The 20638-nt window shown below is 41.1% G+C and overlaps 1 protein-coding gene across 1 annotated transcript in view; it reads left to right on the forward strand.

Annotated features, from left to right (window-relative positions):
* SLC1A1 (solute carrier family 1 member 1) overlaps window positions 1-19088 on the forward strand; it is a 52805-nt gene extending 33717 nt beyond the window's left edge. The window contains exons 6-12 of the mRNA XM_064176743.1: window positions 3405-3512; window positions 4791-4975; window positions 6982-7089; window positions 11289-11411; window positions 11928-12122; window positions 13057-13191; window positions 16945-19088. Coding sequence (XP_064032813.1) covers window positions 3405-3512; window positions 4791-4975; window positions 6982-7089; window positions 11289-11411; window positions 11928-12122; window positions 13057-13191; window positions 16945-17188 — 1098 coding nt within the window. The 3' untranslated portion in view covers window positions 17189-19088. The remainder of the gene's footprint in view (window positions 1-3404; window positions 3513-4790; window positions 4976-6981; window positions 7090-11288; window positions 11412-11927; window positions 12123-13056; window positions 13192-16944) is intronic.
* The last annotated feature ends 1550 nt before the right edge of the window (window positions 19089-20638 follow it).

A 20638-nucleotide genomic window follows, 5' to 3' on the forward strand; every position in this document is an offset into this window, starting at 1 on the left:
AGGTTGGTGAGACAGGACCTGCCCTTCCTAATCCCATGCTGGCTGGGCCTGATCCCTTGACCATCCTGTAGGTGCTTTGTGATGGCACTCAAGATGACCTGTTCCATCACCTTGCCTGGCACTAAGGTCAGGCTGACAGCTCTGTAGTTTTTTGGCTCCTCCTTACGACCCTTCTCGTGGATGGGCATCACATTGGCCAGCTTCCAGTCTCTAGGGACCTCTCCAGTGAGCCAGGGCTGTTGGTAAATGATGGAGAGTGGCTTGGCCAGCTCAGCTGCCAGCTCTCTCGGCACCCTAGGATGGATCCCATCCAGTCCCATGGGATCCCCCTCCAGACTTTGTGAGGATCCAAGTGTCTCAGCAGGTTTCTTACTTCTTCCTCATGGATTACAGGGGCACTATACTGGTCCCTGACTCCATCCACCGCTTCAGGAGTCCAGCTGTCCTGGAGACAACCTGTCCCACTATTGAAGATTGAGGCAAAGAAGGTGTTAAGCACCTCTGCCTTTTCCTCATCCTTTGTCACTATATTCCCCTCTCCATCTAATCAGGACTGGAGGTTGTCCTTGGCCCTTCTCTTGCCATTCATATATTTATAGAAACATTTTTTATTTTCCTTCACAGCCGTGGACAGCCTAAGCTCTAAATGGGCTTTTGCCACTCTAATTTTTTTCCTACAAGACTTAGCAACTTCCTTGAACTCTTTCTGGGACACCTCCCTTTTTTTCCAAAGGTGATACACTCTCTTTTTTATCTTTAATTCCTTCAGCAGCTCCCTGCCCATCCAGTCTGGCTGCCTCCCTCGTTGGCTCCTGTGCCTTCAGGAGTTCTTTCTTGAAGTAGGTCCAATCTTCCTGGACCCCTTTGTTTCTAAGGGCTCTTTCCCAAGGAACTTTTTGAGTTAGTTCCTTAAATAAGCCAAAGTGTGCCCTTTGGAAGTCCAGTGTGGAGGTTCTGTTGATGCCCCTCCTGGTTTCTCCATGTATTGAAAACTCTATAATTTCATGGTCACTGGACCCCAGGCAGCCTCCAACCACCACATCCCCTACCAGCCTCTCTCTATTTGTGAGCAGCAGGTCAAGCAGGGCTGCCCCCCGGTAGGCTCATGTACCAGCTGACATAAGAAGTTGTCCTCCACACACTCTAGGAACCTTCTAGACTGCCTCTTCTCTGCAATATTAAAGTCCCAGCAGATGTCTGGTAGGTTAAAGTTGCCCACCAGAACAAGGGCAGGTGATCTTGAGTCAGCCTCCAGTTGCTTGGGTGGTTTATAACAGACTCCTACCAGGATGTCAGCCCTTTTGGCCTTCCCTTTAATTCTCACCCATAAGGACTCAATCACCCTTAATCTCTACCTCCATGGCATCCAGAGCATCTCTAATATACAGAGCCACTCCTCCACCCCTTCTCCCTTGCCTGTCTCTCCTGAAGAGTCTGTAGCCATTGATTACAGCACTCCAATTGTGCAAGCCATCCCATCATGTTCCCGTGATGGCAACAACAGAGGAAACGGGAAGCTGCTGTCTGTCTGTGACATCTGCTTCAGACTCAGTCATCTTTGTCTGTAAATGTATCAATTAGGTTTTTTGTGATGCTTTTCTCCTCCTTTTTTGTTTTCTCCAGCGCTGTCTACCAGTTTATCTGAGATTGGTATGTGAGGTAGTTAAGCTTCTCTGGAAAACTCCATTGTGATGGTTTGGGTGCTACCCACCCCCCCACCCCCACTTTGTAAATCACCCAGACTAGACTCAGCTGGCTCTGGAAATATGAATGAAGCTTATTATTTACAGCTTAGCACAATATACAAGCAGCTATTTACAGTATATACAGTTAGATACAGAAATATACAAAGTAAAAGGTAATACAGAAACACAACTCCCCTCCCAGAAACCTGAGTCCCCAGTAGGGTCTCCCAACTGCCCTTCCACTTTCTCCCACCCCTCAACCTTACCCCAGACGTTGGCTTGCGCCCAAGGAAGAATGGAGGGTCGGCCAAGGGGGTTAGGAAGCAAGTGGATTAATCAGAGAGACTGTAGGTGAGGTTAGAGAGAAATGCAGCCCAGAGCCCAGCCAGTGCCTGAATGCCTTATCTATGTTTATACTCTTGTTCTTATACATCTCAGCAAGCCTGTAAGTGAAGTAGACATCAGCATTGTTTCTCTTTCACAGCCTGTAATCTAGTTCTTCTCACCAAAACGTTCTAGCTAGCTTCTAACTAGCACGTACATCCATTGTGCTGCTGTGTCCAGCACAAAATGTATTTCCAGGTTAAAAAAGTTACATGTATTTTTTCTAATATGTTAATTACTGCCATCTGACTAAGGGGACAGAGATTCTTTTTAGGGATCGTTGGCAAAAAGATGGCAGCACATAGTTACAATTAAAACTTGACTTTCTTAACAGGATATTAGGATTAGGATAGTACAATATTTATAATCAGAATAGCATGGGATCTCTGTAAGCAATGTAGCATGATTTTATAACATTTAGCTCAGTTTTTAATCACTTGGACCATCTGCAGACTGGGTCAAATCTTAATATGTGGTTTGCTGTATCAGCACGCAATCATAATCTTGACTTGTAAAACATTGAACTGAAGAAAAGAAGTCTGCCCCTCAGACTTTGGAGGAGGCAGATGATGGTAGAGGCCTGTCTGGTCATCCAAGGAATCACAGCCTCACTGTCCAGTAGTAGTTCTGGTTCATGTTCCCCCCACCCACAACTTGAAACTGCTTGATTCCACACACAATGCTCTTAACTGCTGTTATACTTCCCTATTCTGTAGTAGAAGACCTGGCTGGCCAAGTGCCTGGGATCTTGCAGGCCAGTAAGGAGAGTAGCGAGCCTGGTGCCCAGGAATCTTGAGACTGCTAGGCAGGGGAAGAAGAAATTTGTCGGGTTTGTCTACTTGGTGCATAGGACATTCAGGGCCTTATAATGAGGGAAAAAGGGACTACTAGGTGGTGAGCTCAGCCACAAAGAGTGACTGTTATATATAGGGGTATAGTTATACTAACCACATTCTGGTTCTGGTTGTGTCAGGTGCATGTCATTTGGGGCAGCTGTGAGCAAGTCTCTCTCCACTGTTCATTCCGGCAGAAAGGCGTCTTGCTGGAGCTGTATCTCATCCCACATGACTGCACCAAGTCCCCAGAGCACCTGAAAGCCTGCAGAGCAGAATTAGTACCATATTAGCTATGAATCACTTATTTGGTTTACAGCATCTGAAGTACATAACTGTGGTGTCTCACATGAACTGAGAAATAACCTTTGTCCATTTACTACCTTCAAGTCAGATTAATTATTTTTTCCATTGTTTTTACGCTCCTCATTTTTCTCACGTGTTTCTAAAGTTCTTCTGTTGATTTGGTTTGTTCATTTGTTTGTTTTTAATACTTTTCTAGTATAAAACCAAACGTGAAAAAGTTGAATCTACGACTAGCACGGATAAAAACAGCTCCACATTTATGGAAGAGCCTGTCACAACTGCTACGACAGCAGAGACTTCAGAGGTGTGACCTTTATTCTTATATTCCCTCTTAATGTACCAAGTGAGGAGAGAGAACACTGAATACATTTGCTTAGTTTGTGTGGTCAGTGATAGAGAAAAGGAAGGAAATGGTACATGGATAGGTTTTAGCAAGGGCACAAAAGTTAATAAGTAAATGCTAGAGGTGATTATGAGGATCTTCAAGTAAGTCTTGAGTCCAGACATTATAGATGATGTAAGAAAATCATCTGTTCATATACTCCATTAAATGTATATGCTAATGAATTGTTAATTTGCTGAGAAATTAAAGAAAACAGCCACTGTGGAAAGGTTAAATGTATAGCAGCATGAGATGTTTAGGCAGTAGTGGTAGCTGAGCACTGCAGAAAGAAGAGGTTTTTTTTTAAGTAAACCAGTTAACTAGCAGTTTGTTATTCTGCAAAAATGAAAACCAAACATGTAAAGAGATAAAAGTGAAGAGGTTTAGCAAGCCTCTGATTAGAGTCGTTCATGTTTTCTAAAGCCTGAACTTAGGCTGGAGAAGAGGGAGGAAGGAGTTCAATAGAATATGAGCACAGAAGTACGAACAGTACCAAATCAATATGCATTTAAATATACTCCCTCCAAATTTCATTTCGTAGTGAGGAAAGCATGGAAATGTAAGCTATATGAAAAGACATTAATTAGATCCTGGAGCAGGATGAAGCAAAGAATTTCACCCTTTTCTCATGTGTTCGCATTGCACAAACACAAAGGAGTGTGTGAATATTGATCTATTTAGTAGGATTTTTTTAAGTCATGTGCATCCAATTCTGGTCTAAATTATGGAATTTCACCGATTTCATCTGAACAATAGGTTCGTAAACTTGGGGCAAAATTGGACACCATTGTCTCAGTTATTATGCAATGGACTGTTTGTCTTAAATCCAGACACAAACCCTCAAGTTGCTCAGAAGGATTCTGTGTCAGCCATGTTTCATTCTCCACAGAAGGGAGTAAGTCTTGCCATACTTGGTGTCAGAAGTCTATAGAAGGGACAACATAGAGTAAGGTATGCTTTATCTTCTGCTAGGGTTTGATCGGATCCTTGCATAGCTTTCAAATACAAAGCTTTCAGAGACAGTTTAGTTCTACCTTCATTCCTGAACTTGCCTACTTGGTACTGCCAGAAAGGGAGTGGAGCAACTGGGGAAGAGCTTTGTGCTTTTTCAAAGAAAGATCTCAATATGTTTTCATTTTAGAACCCTTTAAAGTAAATTCAGTGTTTTCAGGCAGTAACTTCTTTCTCCTTAATCTATAGAACAAAACTCAAGAATACAAAGTCGTGGGCATGTATTCTGATGGCATCAATGTACTGGGGTTGATCGTCTTTTGTCTTGTGTTTGGAATGGTTATTGGGAAAATGGGAGAGAAAGGACAAGTGCTGGTGGATTTTTTCAATGCACTGAATGAAGCCACAATGAAGATAGTTCAGATAATTATGTGGTAAGTCCAAGGATATACTGGCATTTTCCAGCAACTTTTTGTGTTTGAACTTGTAGGAGCAAACTCAGACTTTGTTTTCCTTTTTATAGAGCTCTAAAGCAAACAACTTTAAAAAAAAAAGCTGGTTAAAAGTTTCCTTCCTACAGATCCTTTTGAGGACACTGCAGAACAGGCTTTCTATTTACTATACGCTACAGAAACAGTCCTATTGTACACAAGAAACTAGAAGTTTTCAGACATTCGTGCTAGAGATTTACATAAAACTGTTGCAACTGCACTAATGATTTGAGTACTGTAGAAGCATTTCCACTCACATGCCTTTCTCAGTCTTGAGCACTATTCCCTGGTAGCCATTATGTTCACAGGATAGATACTCTTGAAGCTAGGTTTCTTTAAAAATATATTAATATGCCAGCCACAGCACAAAGCACAATCCAAAACAATATGCAAAGTACAAGTAGGCATCATTTACATGCTGCTAATAGATTTTCTGAGGCAACATTCTCTCAGTATTGTCTCATAATATTCTCAGACAGGAAAAACAATTTTAAAATGTAGCAACTCATCTGGTAGTGGATAGAAAGTCTTCACAGTTATTCACATAGCTTTTGTCCATGTAGATGACAATTACAGGATCAGAACTATAAGCACACACAATCCTTTCCAGAGGATGATCTTGCAGTGCCTTGAGCTGTTTACTATAATAACTCTGCTCATATCCCTGTGTTCCACACAAATGTTAGCTTATCAGATCTGGCCTTTCCATGATTTTTTCTTCCTTCCCCACACAATGAGATGCATGTAAAACAGCAAACATATGCAGAGTTTAGTTGCACACTTCCCTCCCACCTTTAAAGAAAGGTAAATTAATTTCCAAAGCTTGTCCTGTGCTAGGCAGCTGGTTCAGTACCCATCTGAGTTACAACCCCATTAAATAGGCTGCCTCACCCTGCAGAAAAATTTACCACTAATGAGACCTGCCACAAATAAAAGATCCTACTCCTTAGATGACCGTCCTTTGTCTTGCATGTGTCTGAAGCTGGGGCTGCAGACTCTCTGTTTCTACAGATGTGGGAGCTGTTGTCTTGATTAAGGTAGAATTTGATTCTGGTAGTGTGAGGAATTAGTTCTGTTTTTACCAAAGTCAGGGCTCAGAAAGAAGTACACATCCCTGCTTTGCACAAGGACAAGGTACTATTTTATGTGTGAGATAGCACACACACATTATTTTATAATTTATGTTTTATAAATATTGATACATTTAATATAGTCACAAATTAATGTGTACTACTCAAAGCTGTGAAAGGGCGTCTTACCTCTGACAGCCTGTTGTCTGCTAGCAAAATGAATGCATAGAGTTGGTGCTAGCCTAAGTGGTGTTTTTAACTTGAATTTTCTGCAGGCAACAGCCCCTGCAGTTATTACTGTCCATAAAGTATGGACTTGTGTGAGTTTGCTGGGGGATGGAGGCCTCTCCATCAAGCAAGAGATTGGTTGCTGTACAATCCCAACATATTAAAATCACTCTTAATCTGTGCAGGTGACTCTCGTACAGCCCCTAGTCCTGCAAGGCAGCAGGCTGCTCTAATCACAGGAGGCCTTTCCCATCTGTGTGCAATTGCAGAATGTACAGGTTGTGGTCTCCAACTTGCAGACTTTCACCTATGGCTATGCACATATTTTTGCTTTAGTAGTATAAAGCCTATACCTTCTTCCAGCTTCTGTGCATTTTGTGACACCAAGTTATACACTACTTGTTAGACTATGCACAGGATTACATTTACTCTGATTTGCTAATCTTTTTTTCATCACCTCTATTGTAGTCTTGCTGCAAGCAAATAAACTCAGATGTACAACAGAATATTTAAAAAATTTTCAGTTGTATAATAGAACATTAAAAAGTTCCATCAGCTGTAAAAAGTTATACTGTGGAAGGAATGATTCTATGGTGAGCATGCAGTATTTCTGAAAATCGTTTTTTTTGTAATGTTATTTTTGCTTTCTAGGTATATGCCAGTTGGTATCATCTTTTTAATTGCTGGGAAGATAATAGAAGTTGAGGACTGGGAAATCTTTCGTAAACTGGGTCTCTATATGGCTACAGTACTAAGTGGGTATGTTACTGCTTAAAGATGAAACTAAACATGCAGTTTTAAGAGCTCAGTTGATTATCTACAACACCCATCCTCTTCAAGGTCAGAAATAAAAATTCTTGCCAAGGAAAATTACGTGAGGATGTTTAGGATGCACATTTCACTGAATTCATGGGGTTGTTTTAATTGTCACTGCCTTGTGTTCTTAAAAAAAAAGGGGAAAAAAAGCAAAGACCGTTCTTGTATTCGTTGATTCATCTGCTCAGCTTAATGCCTAAACAGGTATAATGACTGTTTTTTTAACTGTAGTAATGCTTCTGTTAGATACTAGAAGTTGAGAAAGGGTGAGGTGGTGAATTACAACTACTAGGGGCTTCCAGCTTACTGAAAATACAGAAATACCTGGCAATGACTGTAGGCCTAAGGTGCACCAGCACAGACCCAGCTCCACTGCCCAGTGCAAGTGCACTGTAAGTGCAGCATGCAGTAGAGTATGCCAGGAATCTGGGCCCTTCCCACCTCCATGCAGAGCAGGCAGCTGACTCTGAGAGAAGCCTTGGGGATTACAGTTTGTTAGTTACTCCTTTAAGGCAAAGGTGTCTGGCAAAGCTTCAAAAGCAGCAGTTGCTACCTGAAAAACTTAGCCAGGCAACAAAACATATTTTCTTTTCTCTTATATACCCTTGGTTCTGTGTTAAGACTCAGGTGGAGGAGGTTACACCTGCACAATGTGGAGCCTTAGAAGGGTCAGCTTAACTGCTCCAAATGATACAGATTATAATACTAGATCATGATATATCTCTGAAGGCTATTCTACAAAGAACCCTCTTGACAGATAAATGGATATTACAGTCCCAAGAAGTTAAATGCATTTAAATTTCTTTTTCCAGTTCAGTGAAGCATAACTTCTAGGCTGTTTCAGTTTATTGCCTTAGCATCCATTCCTATAATTCCTTCAATATACTAAAGAGTTATTCATGTTTTGTCTAGAGTTAGATCCAAAGCTGTTCAAGAGCTTACTTCCCCCTACTTCATGCATATGCATGCTATTCTTCAAACATCATTCACATTTTCTGACAACCAAGCAGAGAGAAGGGTAATATGTTAGTCTTAAATGCAAAGTTCTCTATAAATAGTCAGGAAGGATCTCTTTCTTTGCATTAATCTTTGCTATGGAATCATATTTATTTCCTAGTTGTTGTTTTATTTTATGTATAACCCAGTATGTTTGGACAAGCTGTTCCAAAATAATTTTAAATCTAATAACTTTATAAATTAGAGCTCCAGAAATAGCACTGAATCATGACTTTTTCAAAATTATATGTGCAAGTTGTATTTGTCTAATACATAATGCATTCTTGTATGTGTGAGGTTCCATTTAGACTTGGAAAAGAAATCAGATGTTAAAGGATGCAACACTGATGTTTCTCGAGACTGTGTATCAAGACACTATGATTTTCCATGTGAATTATAAAGTTAGGTAGAAGTCATTTGTAGAATGACACTGTATCACTTCTGTACAGGTCTTCTATGTTACTTGCACCAATTAGCTCAGAGGAGGAATACACTGGATGGATCATTATGACCCTTTGACTTCAGTTTTAGAACAGATAGCAAGTTTTACAGGTTTAGATGTGATAAATTGAGTTTTATGGCTGTTTATCTGTTACTTGTTCATTCTTGTGGCAGGGCATATCTTACTGAAGAGGTATGTGAAAACTCAGTGCCTTCCCCAGAGTATTTTGATTGCATCACATATGGTCTACCATTTAGCTGGTAACCATAGGATTGACAAACACAACAATTTTTAGTAGGTTCCCAGGAGCCATCAAAAAGATCATATATGGTAAGGTGTCCATCTGTACATCCTTGAAGAGATGCAGGGGAAAGTTGCTTATTCTATATTTTCCAGCCTGCAACACCCTTTTTCCTACCTCTTGGCAGTCAAAAGTTGTAGTCTTTCTTTGTTTTGGTTTCTCTAAGCACTGCTGCTCCATCTTTTTGATCTTTATCCTTATTTGTTTGACTTTATCTGTTTCCAGCATATTCTTTTCATCAGTGTCTTCTGTAGAAGTCTGTCATCCTCCCTTTAAGCTTGATCCTGAGAATTATAGGTTATCCTAAACATACTTCTTGTATTCCCTATCAATAAATGTGTGCAAAAGCATGAGGTCTGGCATGTCTTTCCTCCTCTTCCTTTCCAGCTCACCTTCTATCTCACCTTCCCAGCTTTTTTATTCATCACATTTCCAATTCTAAGGCCTACCAGCTGTCACCCACCATTGTCTGAAAAACATCTGCTTGCTGTGAATTGCATCTCATACATGAAAATAAATATTACTTCATATTTCTTTAATGAAAACCAGTAGTGGCAATCAGTATTAGAAAAGCAGATATGTATAAATATGGCCTAGTATGGCCAGATTTGGACTACTGTGTCCATTTTTGGGCTTCCCAGTCCAGAAAAGACAAGGAGAGAGTCCAGTGAAGGGCTAGAAAACAAATGATTAGGAGATTGGACCCTCTCTCTTACAATGACAGACTAAGAGATTTTATCAATGTTCATAAATTGGGCAAGTGTCAAGAGTTTGGAGCGAGGTTCTTTTCAGTGGTGCTTAGTGACACAACAAAGAGCAGTGGGCACAAACTGGAACATGGGAAGTTCCATGTGAACTTCAGGAAAACCTTCTGTGAGTGTGAGAGAGCACTGTAACATTCTGTGATTCTAAATGTAAGCACACTTAAAATGTTCAGTTTCATAAACATCTTTTTTTAGACGACCAGTGACACCCATACCACTTCATATTTGTTCCTGTACATTCTGCAGAATTCAGTTTATTCTTAGGCACTGTTAGCTTTCTTTCTAGAGCTCCCAGAATTGTAGCAGTATGTGTTGCATGCTGCTATTTACATTCCACTACATTTATCATTTGTTTGCACACCGAACAAAAACTTCACCGTCTATTGCTTTTAAAAAGATATTTTTTTCAAAGGAAAAAATAAGTGAGGTTTTGTGGGTGATTTTTGGTGCTCTTCTGTGCTGTTGGTGCCTGTCTCTTAATTGCCTATTTTTGGCAGCACAAATGGTGCCATGATTTATTTCTACCATTATCAGCTATTCTAAAATCGTAAAGCAATATTACAATGCAGTAACAATCAGAATAACATCTTGTGAGGAGAGAATAAAAATCCCAGGGTCATACATTACATCAGTATTGGACTTTGTATTTTGAGGCTATAATAGTTTATTTTCACTAGAAACTGATGTTGCTACAATTGCTTGAGACCTTGGAACATATAAAGTATTTCACAGAGCCTTCACATACATTTGTTTGTGAAGGCTGTTCACCTCCTAACAGCAGGCTGTTTACCTCTAATCTTAATGCCCACAAAGTTCCAAGTTCACGTGCTTTGGGAATCAATGCACAGTGTTCAACATGAATGCATATAGTGAAGGATTCATTCATCCCTGAGACCCACCTAAATATTCAGGTAAATACATCTGAGCAGCTGAAGTCAAGAGAACCATGTGATCTTTTGCATGGCAGTGCTTAATTTTAAAAAATTAATGTTCAAAACACAGTATGTCAGCTTCCTGCAACATTAAAGATGGTAAGACTACACATCTCTAATTTGTGCAGTCTGAAATACCGCAGTAGATTTTAATTGTACACCTAAGTACACACAGTTTTCCATGCAGTAAGCATAGTTTGGTTTGTAGGATCCAGTTTGAAGTTTCTGCAGAAAGATGTGAAATTCATCTCTCCTTTGATATTCACCTTTGATTCCAAAACATCTTCTATGTAAAGGCAGATAAACTTAGGAAGATAGTTTGGTTTGTGTTTCTGGTTGGTCTCTAGTCTGCATTGCAAGGGTTTGGCTGGAGAGGAGAGTGTTTTAGCATTATTTCAAATCACCCTGTGCATGTTAGTTTAAATGCTACATACTACTGTATTTTTCTTGTCTTCATCAATTTAAAATTATTTCCAATGTATTAGTTAATCCATATGCTATTTTGGAAAGAAAGAATATTTCATAATCTCTTTCTTTCTTCCAAAAGATGTTTTACACAGTAGATTTAGAATACAGGTGTCCTTAGAGGCACCTTTAGTGCTTCTGAAGTATACTCCAGGACAAGATGAGATACTTATTACCATTTTCTTATTAAAGCAAGACAATGGGATGATTCAGTTGTTCAAGTACTGTATTTTGTTTTGCAGACTTGCAATCCATTCCATTATAGTTCTGCCACTGATCTACTTCATAGTAGTAAGGAAAAATCCTTTTCGGTTTGCCCTGGGTATGGCTCAGGCGCTTCTGACAGCCCTCATGATTTCTTCCAGGTAAACCAACTTCTGTTCTCTGTAACGTTCTTAGTAGTAATCTCATTGTTCATGTTCTGATTTTAATGCTACTTTGTTACATACCCTGGCTTCACCTGAACATTTTTCAGTTCTCTAGAGGTAGAGCTGTTATTTCCATCATCATTTCTGTATGCCCAGAAGAGTACTATAGATTGCATTAGCCTTACGCCAAGCAAGAGTTTGCCCTGCCCTGCAGAGGCAGTGCTCTGCCATTCAGTTCATTAGTCACAGACTTGCCAAAGTTTAAGCTATTGCAGTTTCTGTGGCTGCAGATATCATGATGATTTTAATATGTAATTTTGAGAATAACTGAGACTTTGTTGTTTCTTCCCACAATTAGAAATAACAAAAAATACTTTGTTTCTTCATGGTGCAGCCTTCCTGCCTGCCCTAGATCTGCATTTAAGTCCTAGAGCAGATCAGTCTCTGAAGAAAAGATAAGGGAAATGATGTGCTGTTGCCTGCCCTTACTTTATATGTTTATCTGTGTTCCAGTTCAGCAACTTTGCCTGTCACCTTCCGCTGTGCAGAAGAAAAAAACTCAATTGACAAAAGAATTACCAGGTTTGTTCTTCCCGTCGGAGCTACCATCAACATGGACGGCACAGCTCTTTATGAAGCAGTGGCAGCTGTGTTTATTGCACAACTGAATGACTTAGAACTGGATATTGGCCAAATAGTTACTATTAGGTAAGATTAAAACCATCACACATTTTGTTTGAGGTGGGTTTTCAAATGAGTGGTATGTTAACTTTGGATACCCTGTGAGAAAGTTAAAACTACCATTCACAGCACAGGAAGCAACAGAAACATTCTCACTTCTCTGTCTAAAGCCATGCCTGTGCAAGTTGGTGAGGAGGTGGGCTGGGATGAGATGTGCAGCTCGTACACAACATCACCAACAAAGCTGGTGAAGGGCCTGGAACACAAACCCTATGAGGAGAGGCTGAGAGAGCTGGGGTTGTTTAGCCTGGAGGAGGCTCAGGGGGGACCTCATTGCTGTCTACAACTACCTGAAGGGAGGTTGTAGCCAGGTGAGGGGTGGCCTCTTCTCCCAGGCAACCAGCAACAGAACAAGGGGACACAGTCTCAAGTTGTGCCGGGGTAGGTATAGGCTGGATGTTAGGAGGAAATTCTTCACAGAGAGAGTGATTGGCATTGGAATGGGCTGCCCAGGGAGGTGGTGGAGGCACCATCCCTGGAGGTGTTCAAGAAAAGCCTGGATGAGGCACTTAGTGCCATGGTCTAGTTGACTGGCTAGGGCTGGGTGCTAGGTTGGACTGGATGATCTTGGAGGTCTCTTCCAACCTGGTTGATTCTATGATTCTATTCTAGAAACTGCCATCGTTTTTCTACCGCATGTCCTAGCAAACCCAACTCAGCATCTGCTTCTGATCTGTCCAGTTTGTTTGTTAGTCTGTTATTCTGCAGTGTAACCATTACAGTATCTTTATCTGACCTGTCCCATAAATGTGTCACCAGATTTTGAGTAGATACTGTTCAAGAGGAAAACTGGAATTTTTGGGCTTCTTTCTCACAGTGACAGAAGCCTGTGACAGAAAGCAGAGTTTCCGTGAACAGCATGTATTCTGAATGCCTTTTCTTGGTTTTATTTGGGATTTAGTGTCACAGCTACAGCTGCCAGCATTGGGGCTGCAGGTGTCCCCCAAGCCGGACTTGTCACCATGGTGATTGTGCTGAGTGCTGTTGGCCTGCCCGCTGAAGATGTTACTCTCATCATTGCAGTTGACTGGCTTCTGTAAGTTTAAGACACTTGATAGTTGATTGTTTTTCTTTCTTCAATGTTTACATAAGTCAAGTAGGAATACGTGGGTCTGAGAAAGAAAGCAGCAAGGTCATTTAGGACTGTTTCAGGAGCTGGACAAAGAGTCTTCTTATGGCCAGGCTTGTTCAATATAGACTTCAATTGCAGCAGTGGCTTTAATGCTGAGAGAAGCTCTTCTACATGGGATGGCAGTGAATAACCTCACATCTAGAGGTGTTGCCAACCTTAAAATAGTGATCACAGCATCATGAGCATAACACACAAGAAAGACAAATTTAAAAGTACCAAGAAGTGGCTTTGGAGTGTCAGCTGCTGCCATATGCCAAATTCATACACCATTCATAAAATTCAAACACAGCCACCATCTCAGCTGAGTTCCACAGAACACATAAAAGCTCTGTCGTACACAGGTGAAGGAGCTGAAAGAGCACACCATGAACTGAGCAGTGCTGGTCTTGGAGTCTGTGCACACACATGGTGGACTATACAGCACTACCTTGCTAGGGCCATTTTTCACTAGAAGTTTTTCTTAAGCCCCAGTCCCTTGATCAGTCAGCACACAGATGCAAACACAGAAAGCATTCCTTATGCCTGATCCCAACCATTTCAGCTTCAGAGCACTTTGAAACCACTCAGCACACCAAGATGTTTCTCTGCTACTTCTGCAAAAGCCCACAGAATCACAAAGTCTGTTCTGAAGTTCAGAAAAACATCAACATTAATGCTGTCCACGATTCACTGGGAAAGAGTAACTGGATTCACAAGTTAAGGAGTATAGTTTGAAATACAGCTTTCTTGTCTCCCGAGCTGCATGAACTTTACTGTTGAGACCAAGGCCTTGTTCACCTACAGTAACTCGGTGTGGATGATGCTTCATTGGTATCAATGCAGAGATCTTAATAATTTTGTGGTCTCTGCATGCTGCTGTCTTTGACTTATCTTTAAGGTCAAGGTGAATGCATTCCTCTCCCTTCCTCTCCCTTTCCAGTAATTTTACATATATTTATAATTTATTTGATTATATAATTCAACTTTTTAAGCTGCAAAGGGAAATGCCAGTCTCTCCCAATTCAATTGCTTTATAAGCAAAATTGCTACAAGCAAAACATTTTTAGCCATAAGTACGTTCTCTCCATCAACTATCTGCAAAAAGATCTAATAGGTTTATTTGCTCTTCTCCACAATCATTGTTTTCTCCAGCTCTCTTTTCTCGGTGGGCATTTAGTTTTGTTAAGGATGATGAAGATCAGTACAAGCCACTGTTCCAGAGCAGGTGTCTACAGAAAAGTGTAGGAGTAGAACAGACATACTGGTTCTTTTCCCAAAGTACTCTCCTGGCCTCCTGCAAATTGCAGCTCATGAAGTTTCCTGAGCTAGAGGTGGGGTTTCTTTTAGCAGTCCTCAATAGATTTCACCTTCCTTCATGAATGCCTCATTTTTTTTAGGACTCATATCAATTTTTATATTTCCACAAGACCTGTGGTGAGGAATTCCACAACCTAACAAATGTGTTAGAGACATATTTAATTTCGTTCGAAGCTGTGTCCTAATAAATTCATTTGATGCTTTCTAATTCTTTTGTGGGAGTGAGAGAGAGAAAGTGAAGTAATTCCTTGTTTCTTATACTAATCATCATTGTGCAAATCTGATCTCTCCCCTTTCAAAGTCCAGAATTCTTGTGATTCTTAGAGTATTAATGCATAGGAGCTACCTGTTCCACTGTGAAGCATATGAAGAATTCATTGTGCAAATCTGATCTCTCCCCTTTCAAAGTCCAGAATTCTTGTGATTCTTAGAGTATTAATGCATAGGAGCTACCTGTTCCACTGTGAAGCATATGAAGAATTCAAGATGTTTCTGATTCTAAGTGAGATATTTTACAGATAAGCAGTCTGGCTAAGATTGAAGATTAATTTCATGTCCCAGGCTCCTTGCCAGTGCATTTTGCACCTCAGTAGATGGAATGCCATCATGACGCCATGTTGATTATTAACACTTTCGCCTTTTGTACTTGTTGCCTAAAATGTCTTATTTTGCAATCGGCTAGTAGTGGCTCATTAACAGTCCTCTAGTTAATTCTGTACTTGCCAAGGTTTCATTACATAGCCTTGAGGAATGCTTCCACATTTTTAACGAAGAACAGAACATTTGTGAGACGTATTTTGAAAGATTTGGTTTCTAGTGCTGTCAGTTTCCTCGCTCATCACACTAATCCACCAGAATTTTACTGTACCCTTCTCCCTTCTTTTCCCTGTCATGTATTTCCTTTCCACGTGGAGTACACGTGGACACTTTTTGGAATTTGTCACTTTTTTGGAGTTCAGCAGCTGTAATAGAAAAATAGGGTTATAAGACATGCTGATTCACTTCACTGCTGCTTGTGAATATATCCACCACAACATGTCTGCACAGACAGAGCAACTCGTTCTGCCACAAAGCCCTTGCAGTACTGTGCAACTGAAAAGAAAAGCGGAGGGATGCATGATCCCCCACTGTCCCCACCTTACATCCATACCAGTTTCTAGACTTCTATGACCTTGTTGCTTCTCTGCCCAGTAGTGGCAAATTTTTACGGCCTACAAGTCACATTTCTGTTGCGAGAAAAATCAGCAGTACACAAGTATGATGCTCCTTTGACACGCTTAATGCGGCTTTGTACAGCAATCCTTTGACAGTGACAAGCTAACAGAAGAGAACCTGTCCTGCTTTTAAGAATTTGAACCAGTACTCTGCACTGGTTAGACCACACCTTGAGTATTGTGTTCAGTTCTGGGCCCTCCAGTTTAAAAGGGACGTTGAGGTGCTTGAGCGTGTCCAGAGAAGGGCAACGAGGCTGGTGAGAGGCCTTGAGCACAGCCCTACGAGGAGAGGCTGAGGGAGCTGGGATTGTTTAGCCTGGAGAAGAGGAGGCTCAGGGGTGACCTTATTGCTGTCTACAACTACCTGAGGGGTGGTTGTGGCCAGGAGGAGGTTGCTCTCTTCTCTCAGGTGGCCAGCACCAGAACGAGAGGACACAGCCTCAGGCTGCGCCAGGGGAGATTTAGGCTGGAGGTGAGGAGAAAGTTCTTCACTGAGAGAGTCATTGGGCACTGGAATGGGCTGCCTGGGGAGGTGGTGGAGTCGTCGTCCCTGGGGCAGTTCAAGGCAAGGTTGGACGTGGCACTTGGTGCCATGGTCTAGGCTTGAGCTCTGTGGCAAAGGGTTGGACTTGATGATCTCTGAGGTCTCTTCCAACCCTGATGATACTGTGATACTGTTTAAGATAATGAGCCAGGTACTCCTTTGGTAGAGGAGATGGCTGTTAGACAAAAAGCAGAATGCAGATTCTTCTGCACCCTACAGTCTGTCCTTCCAACAAAAGCAGTCCCATCACAAGGAGAACCAAATTCCATAGCATACTCTGGGGCCTTAGAAGTGACCCCCACAATGTTTTGTGATTACTGCTCTAACATACTGGGGACAGGACTTGAAGTTTTGCACACTGTGTACAAGTGATCTGTCATGAAAGTGACTCCAGGTTTCCTCAAATACATGTGAGGAAAATTTAGTTTCCTGTTCTATGGTTTGTTTTTTTTTTAACTTCTAAAAGCAGAATTTATCTTAATTTGCACTGTGAATAAAAAAGAGAGAGAGAGCAGTGCATTTGTCAGGGTAGCTTTCTTTTACTAAAAGGACTTTCTAAGTAACACACAGAATGGCTTATCTGACAGCATTTTCATTCCCTAGGGATCGATTCAGAACAATGGTGAATGTCTTGGGAGATGCCTTTGGTACCGGCATAGTGGAGAAGCTCTCTAAAAAGGAGCTGGAGCAGATGGATGTCACCTCCGAAGTCAACATAGTCAATCCTTTTGCCTTGGAAACAATACTTGATAATGACGAAGCAGAGACCAAGAAATCGTACATCAACGGAGGCTTTGCAGTAGATAAGTCTGACACCATATCCTTCACGCAGACTTCTCAGTTCTAAAGCCAGTAGCTATCAGGTAAACCAGGAGTACAATGGGTATGGCTATATGCAATATTTCTTAAAGCTTAGAGAATAATCGAGAATGAATTACATCTCACATGTATCTGATTTACTTACGCAGACTCTGATTCTCCTTACCAGTTCTGTTCCCTTCTTATCACCTCTACCAACAATTTGAACTCACCACTTTTAGTCCTTGCTGATAGGTTGAAGAAAAAAGCAGTTTTTAAACACTTAGGGGTTTTGAGTTTGGGGGTTTTGATTGTTTTTAGGAATGCACACTGTTGCTGAGGCTATGAAATGCCTCTTGGGCATTTGGAATCAGCATGATCATGAGTGGGTATCTCAGCTGGGACAGCCAAACGTCTTTTACTCAGGAGTAACCCAGCATTTCATATCTTACCCACATTACAGAGCACCAATATAAAATTCCTTTTAACATCCTTGCCTTCTGAACAGATTGCACTGTACTTGACACCTACTGTAACTTGATCATGTGCCAAAATACTCATTTCTGCAGCTAAGGGGATACCACTTGGGTGATTCAGGAAGGAACAGACCAGGAAGGCCTCGTAATAAGTATTTTACTGTGAACTGGCTTTCTTTTTTTTTTTCTTTCAATTGTGAAATAATTGGGCGTGGAAGAATTCCCACTGTTTATGTAGCTACGTTTCCCCACAGCTCTCCTGTGAATGCCAGCTACTGGGTTTGGCATTCACATACAAAATAAATTGCTGTGGATTCGTTCTTCTGGCATTTGAAGAGTTTTGGTAAAGTGATGCTTAACTGATTTAGGTCCACTTTATTGGCCCCCTACTGCAAATAAGTCCATTTACTGTTGCTCAACTTTGGCTCTAACCAAATATTAATCAGCCCAAAGGGAGGGATCATGAAGATAAAAATAGATCATACAGCAACACATAGTGCCAATTCTAAACCTTTTCTCCTTGGAGTAAAAACAGATATGGTATCAAGAATATGGGAGGTGTACCCTTGTCTAGCAAGAAGCCACTGTCATGAAGCTTTTTACACAGACTGGTTGTTTTTTTGCCACTTTAATTAGTTTTCCAGTTGAACATGGAAATTTTAGCTGCAATATTACTACAGTGCCAACATGCCAACTAAACGGTATCTTATGAAGCATTTCTGGACCCAGGAAGTCATGTCTTCAGGTAGCTTGCTATAGGACAAGAAACACCAGGAACTTCCTCATAAGAAATTCCCGTTTTCTAAAACATTTTATACAAGATTTCCATGGTGCAAAAATCACTCCCAAGTGAGGAATTGCTGTAAAAAAATTTTTTTTGCCTTGCACATTAAGGTCATTAGCCATTTTATATGTGAAGTAAACTGAAATTCATATATAGTTATTTGTAAATAAGCTTGTGGTAAACCTAAAATTGCACTTATATGCTAACTAAAACCCCTTCAAGATCTGTAGTGTTGAATACTCGATTCAGTCCTACGTTTTGTATTAATCCAGAAGTGTGCCAAAGAGAACTGATTAAGAAGAAAATATTTACTGTTGGTTTTGATAAATTGCACCTTAAATCAACAAGTCAATGAGACGTTATACTGTATTTGAATTAAGTATTGTAAACTACATGTGTTAACTAGGTATTGGTATGTTTATACAAAATATATAAAGTGTACAGATTGAGTAAATCAATCTTTTACCTGTGCAGAAACAGCGTGAGACAGTCTATTTGTACAGCTGTGCTTAGGGGAGGAAAAAAACCCACCAGTTTGCACAATTAGTCTATAATCTATGCTTTGCCTTTTCTTTGCTTTTTTAAGTTAGCCTTTTATGATCACTACATTGTGTAGCCACTCTGTTACAGTGTACTGTGAGTAGTGTTCCTAATGTGTTCTAAATAAATAATTTCTCTGTTTACTCTTGTTTTAGCCTAACGTGCTCTCCTCACTGTGGAATACTGAGTTCCTTTAGATATAGCAAGAGAAAAAAAGCAATTGAATTTAAAATTTATGTTATATTCACTGGTGACTAAGCTGTAGCTTTGGAAATATTTCCTCTTCCAATAAAATATATGCTTAAGTGTACAATGCTGAGATTGCAAGAAAGTCCTCTAACTACAGATGATCTGGGCTGGGGGCGGTACACTATTAAATGCAGGTTAGGCAGGGGATTATTCATGTATGACTTTTTCTATTATACAAAATGAGGTCTGGACAGGCTGGATAAAGGCTAAACACATGAACTTCAAAAAGGACAAGTGCTGGGTCCTGCATCTGGGGAGGAATAACAACAAGCACCAGTACAGGTTGGGGCTGCCCTGCTGGAAAGCAGCTCTCTGGAGCTGGTAAAGAGCAAGTTCTGCATGGGTCAGCAATATGCCTTTGTGGCCAAGAGAGCAAATGGCATCCTGGGGTGCATCAGCAGGTCTAGGGAAGTTTTCCCCCTCTAGTCTGCCCTACTAAGACCACACCTGGAATACCATGTCCAATTTTGGGCTCCCCTGTTCAAAAGAGACAGGGACCTGCTGGAGAGAGTCCAGAGGAGAGCCAGAAGGACCGCTGGGTGACTTGAGCACCTCCCCTATGGAAAGACTGAGAGACCTGAGGCTGTTTAGTCTGGAAATGAGAAGATTTGAGAGGGCATCTGATCAATGTCTATAAATATCTGAAGGATGGGTGTCAAGTAGATAAAGCAAATCTTTTGCTGGTCCACAGCAAGGAGCAACAGCTACAAACTTGAACATGGAAAGTTTCACCTCAGCATATGGAGAAACTTCTTTACAGTGAGGGTGACAGAGCACTAGAACAGGCTGCCCAAAGAGGTTGTGGAGTCTCCTTCTCTGGAGACTTTTCAAAACCTACCTGGATGTGTTCCTGTGTGAACTACCCTTAGGGGTTCTGGCTTTGGCAAGGGAGTAGGATTTGATGAACCCTGGAGGTCCCTTCCAACCTCTCACATTCTGTTATTCTGTGATTTAAATGTATGAGATTCAACTAAGCAGAGGTTTATAGTGCTGTTTTGCCTTCTCTTTGCCACCAAGAGATCAAACTATATACTGAAGATACTCCAAAGATGTGTTTACTAACAGTATTCTGAGTATGAGTCTTCTGTAAATGTGGAAACTGGGGGCATGAGCAATGCATTCTTGTTAGAGCCACTGTGTGGAGCAGCACAAGTGCCTGGGCAAGGGCTGGCAGGAGACTAGATGGAAGGACATTGACCAGTAGAGAAGCTGAGGCAGGGATATCTGCCAAGAGGATTTCCAAGGCCTGTCTTCCAGCCAGGACCTCCACATAAAACAGCTCTCCCCTCTCTTTGCTCACATGGCACAGGGACAATACCCATCAGGGCTCTATCTTCATGATCAGATAGGTGCTCACTGTCATCATTACCTGGCAGGGCACTACAAGCTGGCTCATCCCAGAAAAGCCATTAGGTGCTTGTGGGTTTTGGGAAAGATGGAGGAGTGCAGC

This window comes from Pogoniulus pusillus, chromosome Z (genome assembly GCF_015220805.1).
Source record: "Pogoniulus pusillus isolate bPogPus1 chromosome Z, bPogPus1.pri, whole genome shotgun sequence".
In the NCBI taxonomy this organism is placed as follows: domain Eukaryota; kingdom Metazoa; phylum Chordata; class Aves; order Piciformes; family Lybiidae; genus Pogoniulus; species Pogoniulus pusillus.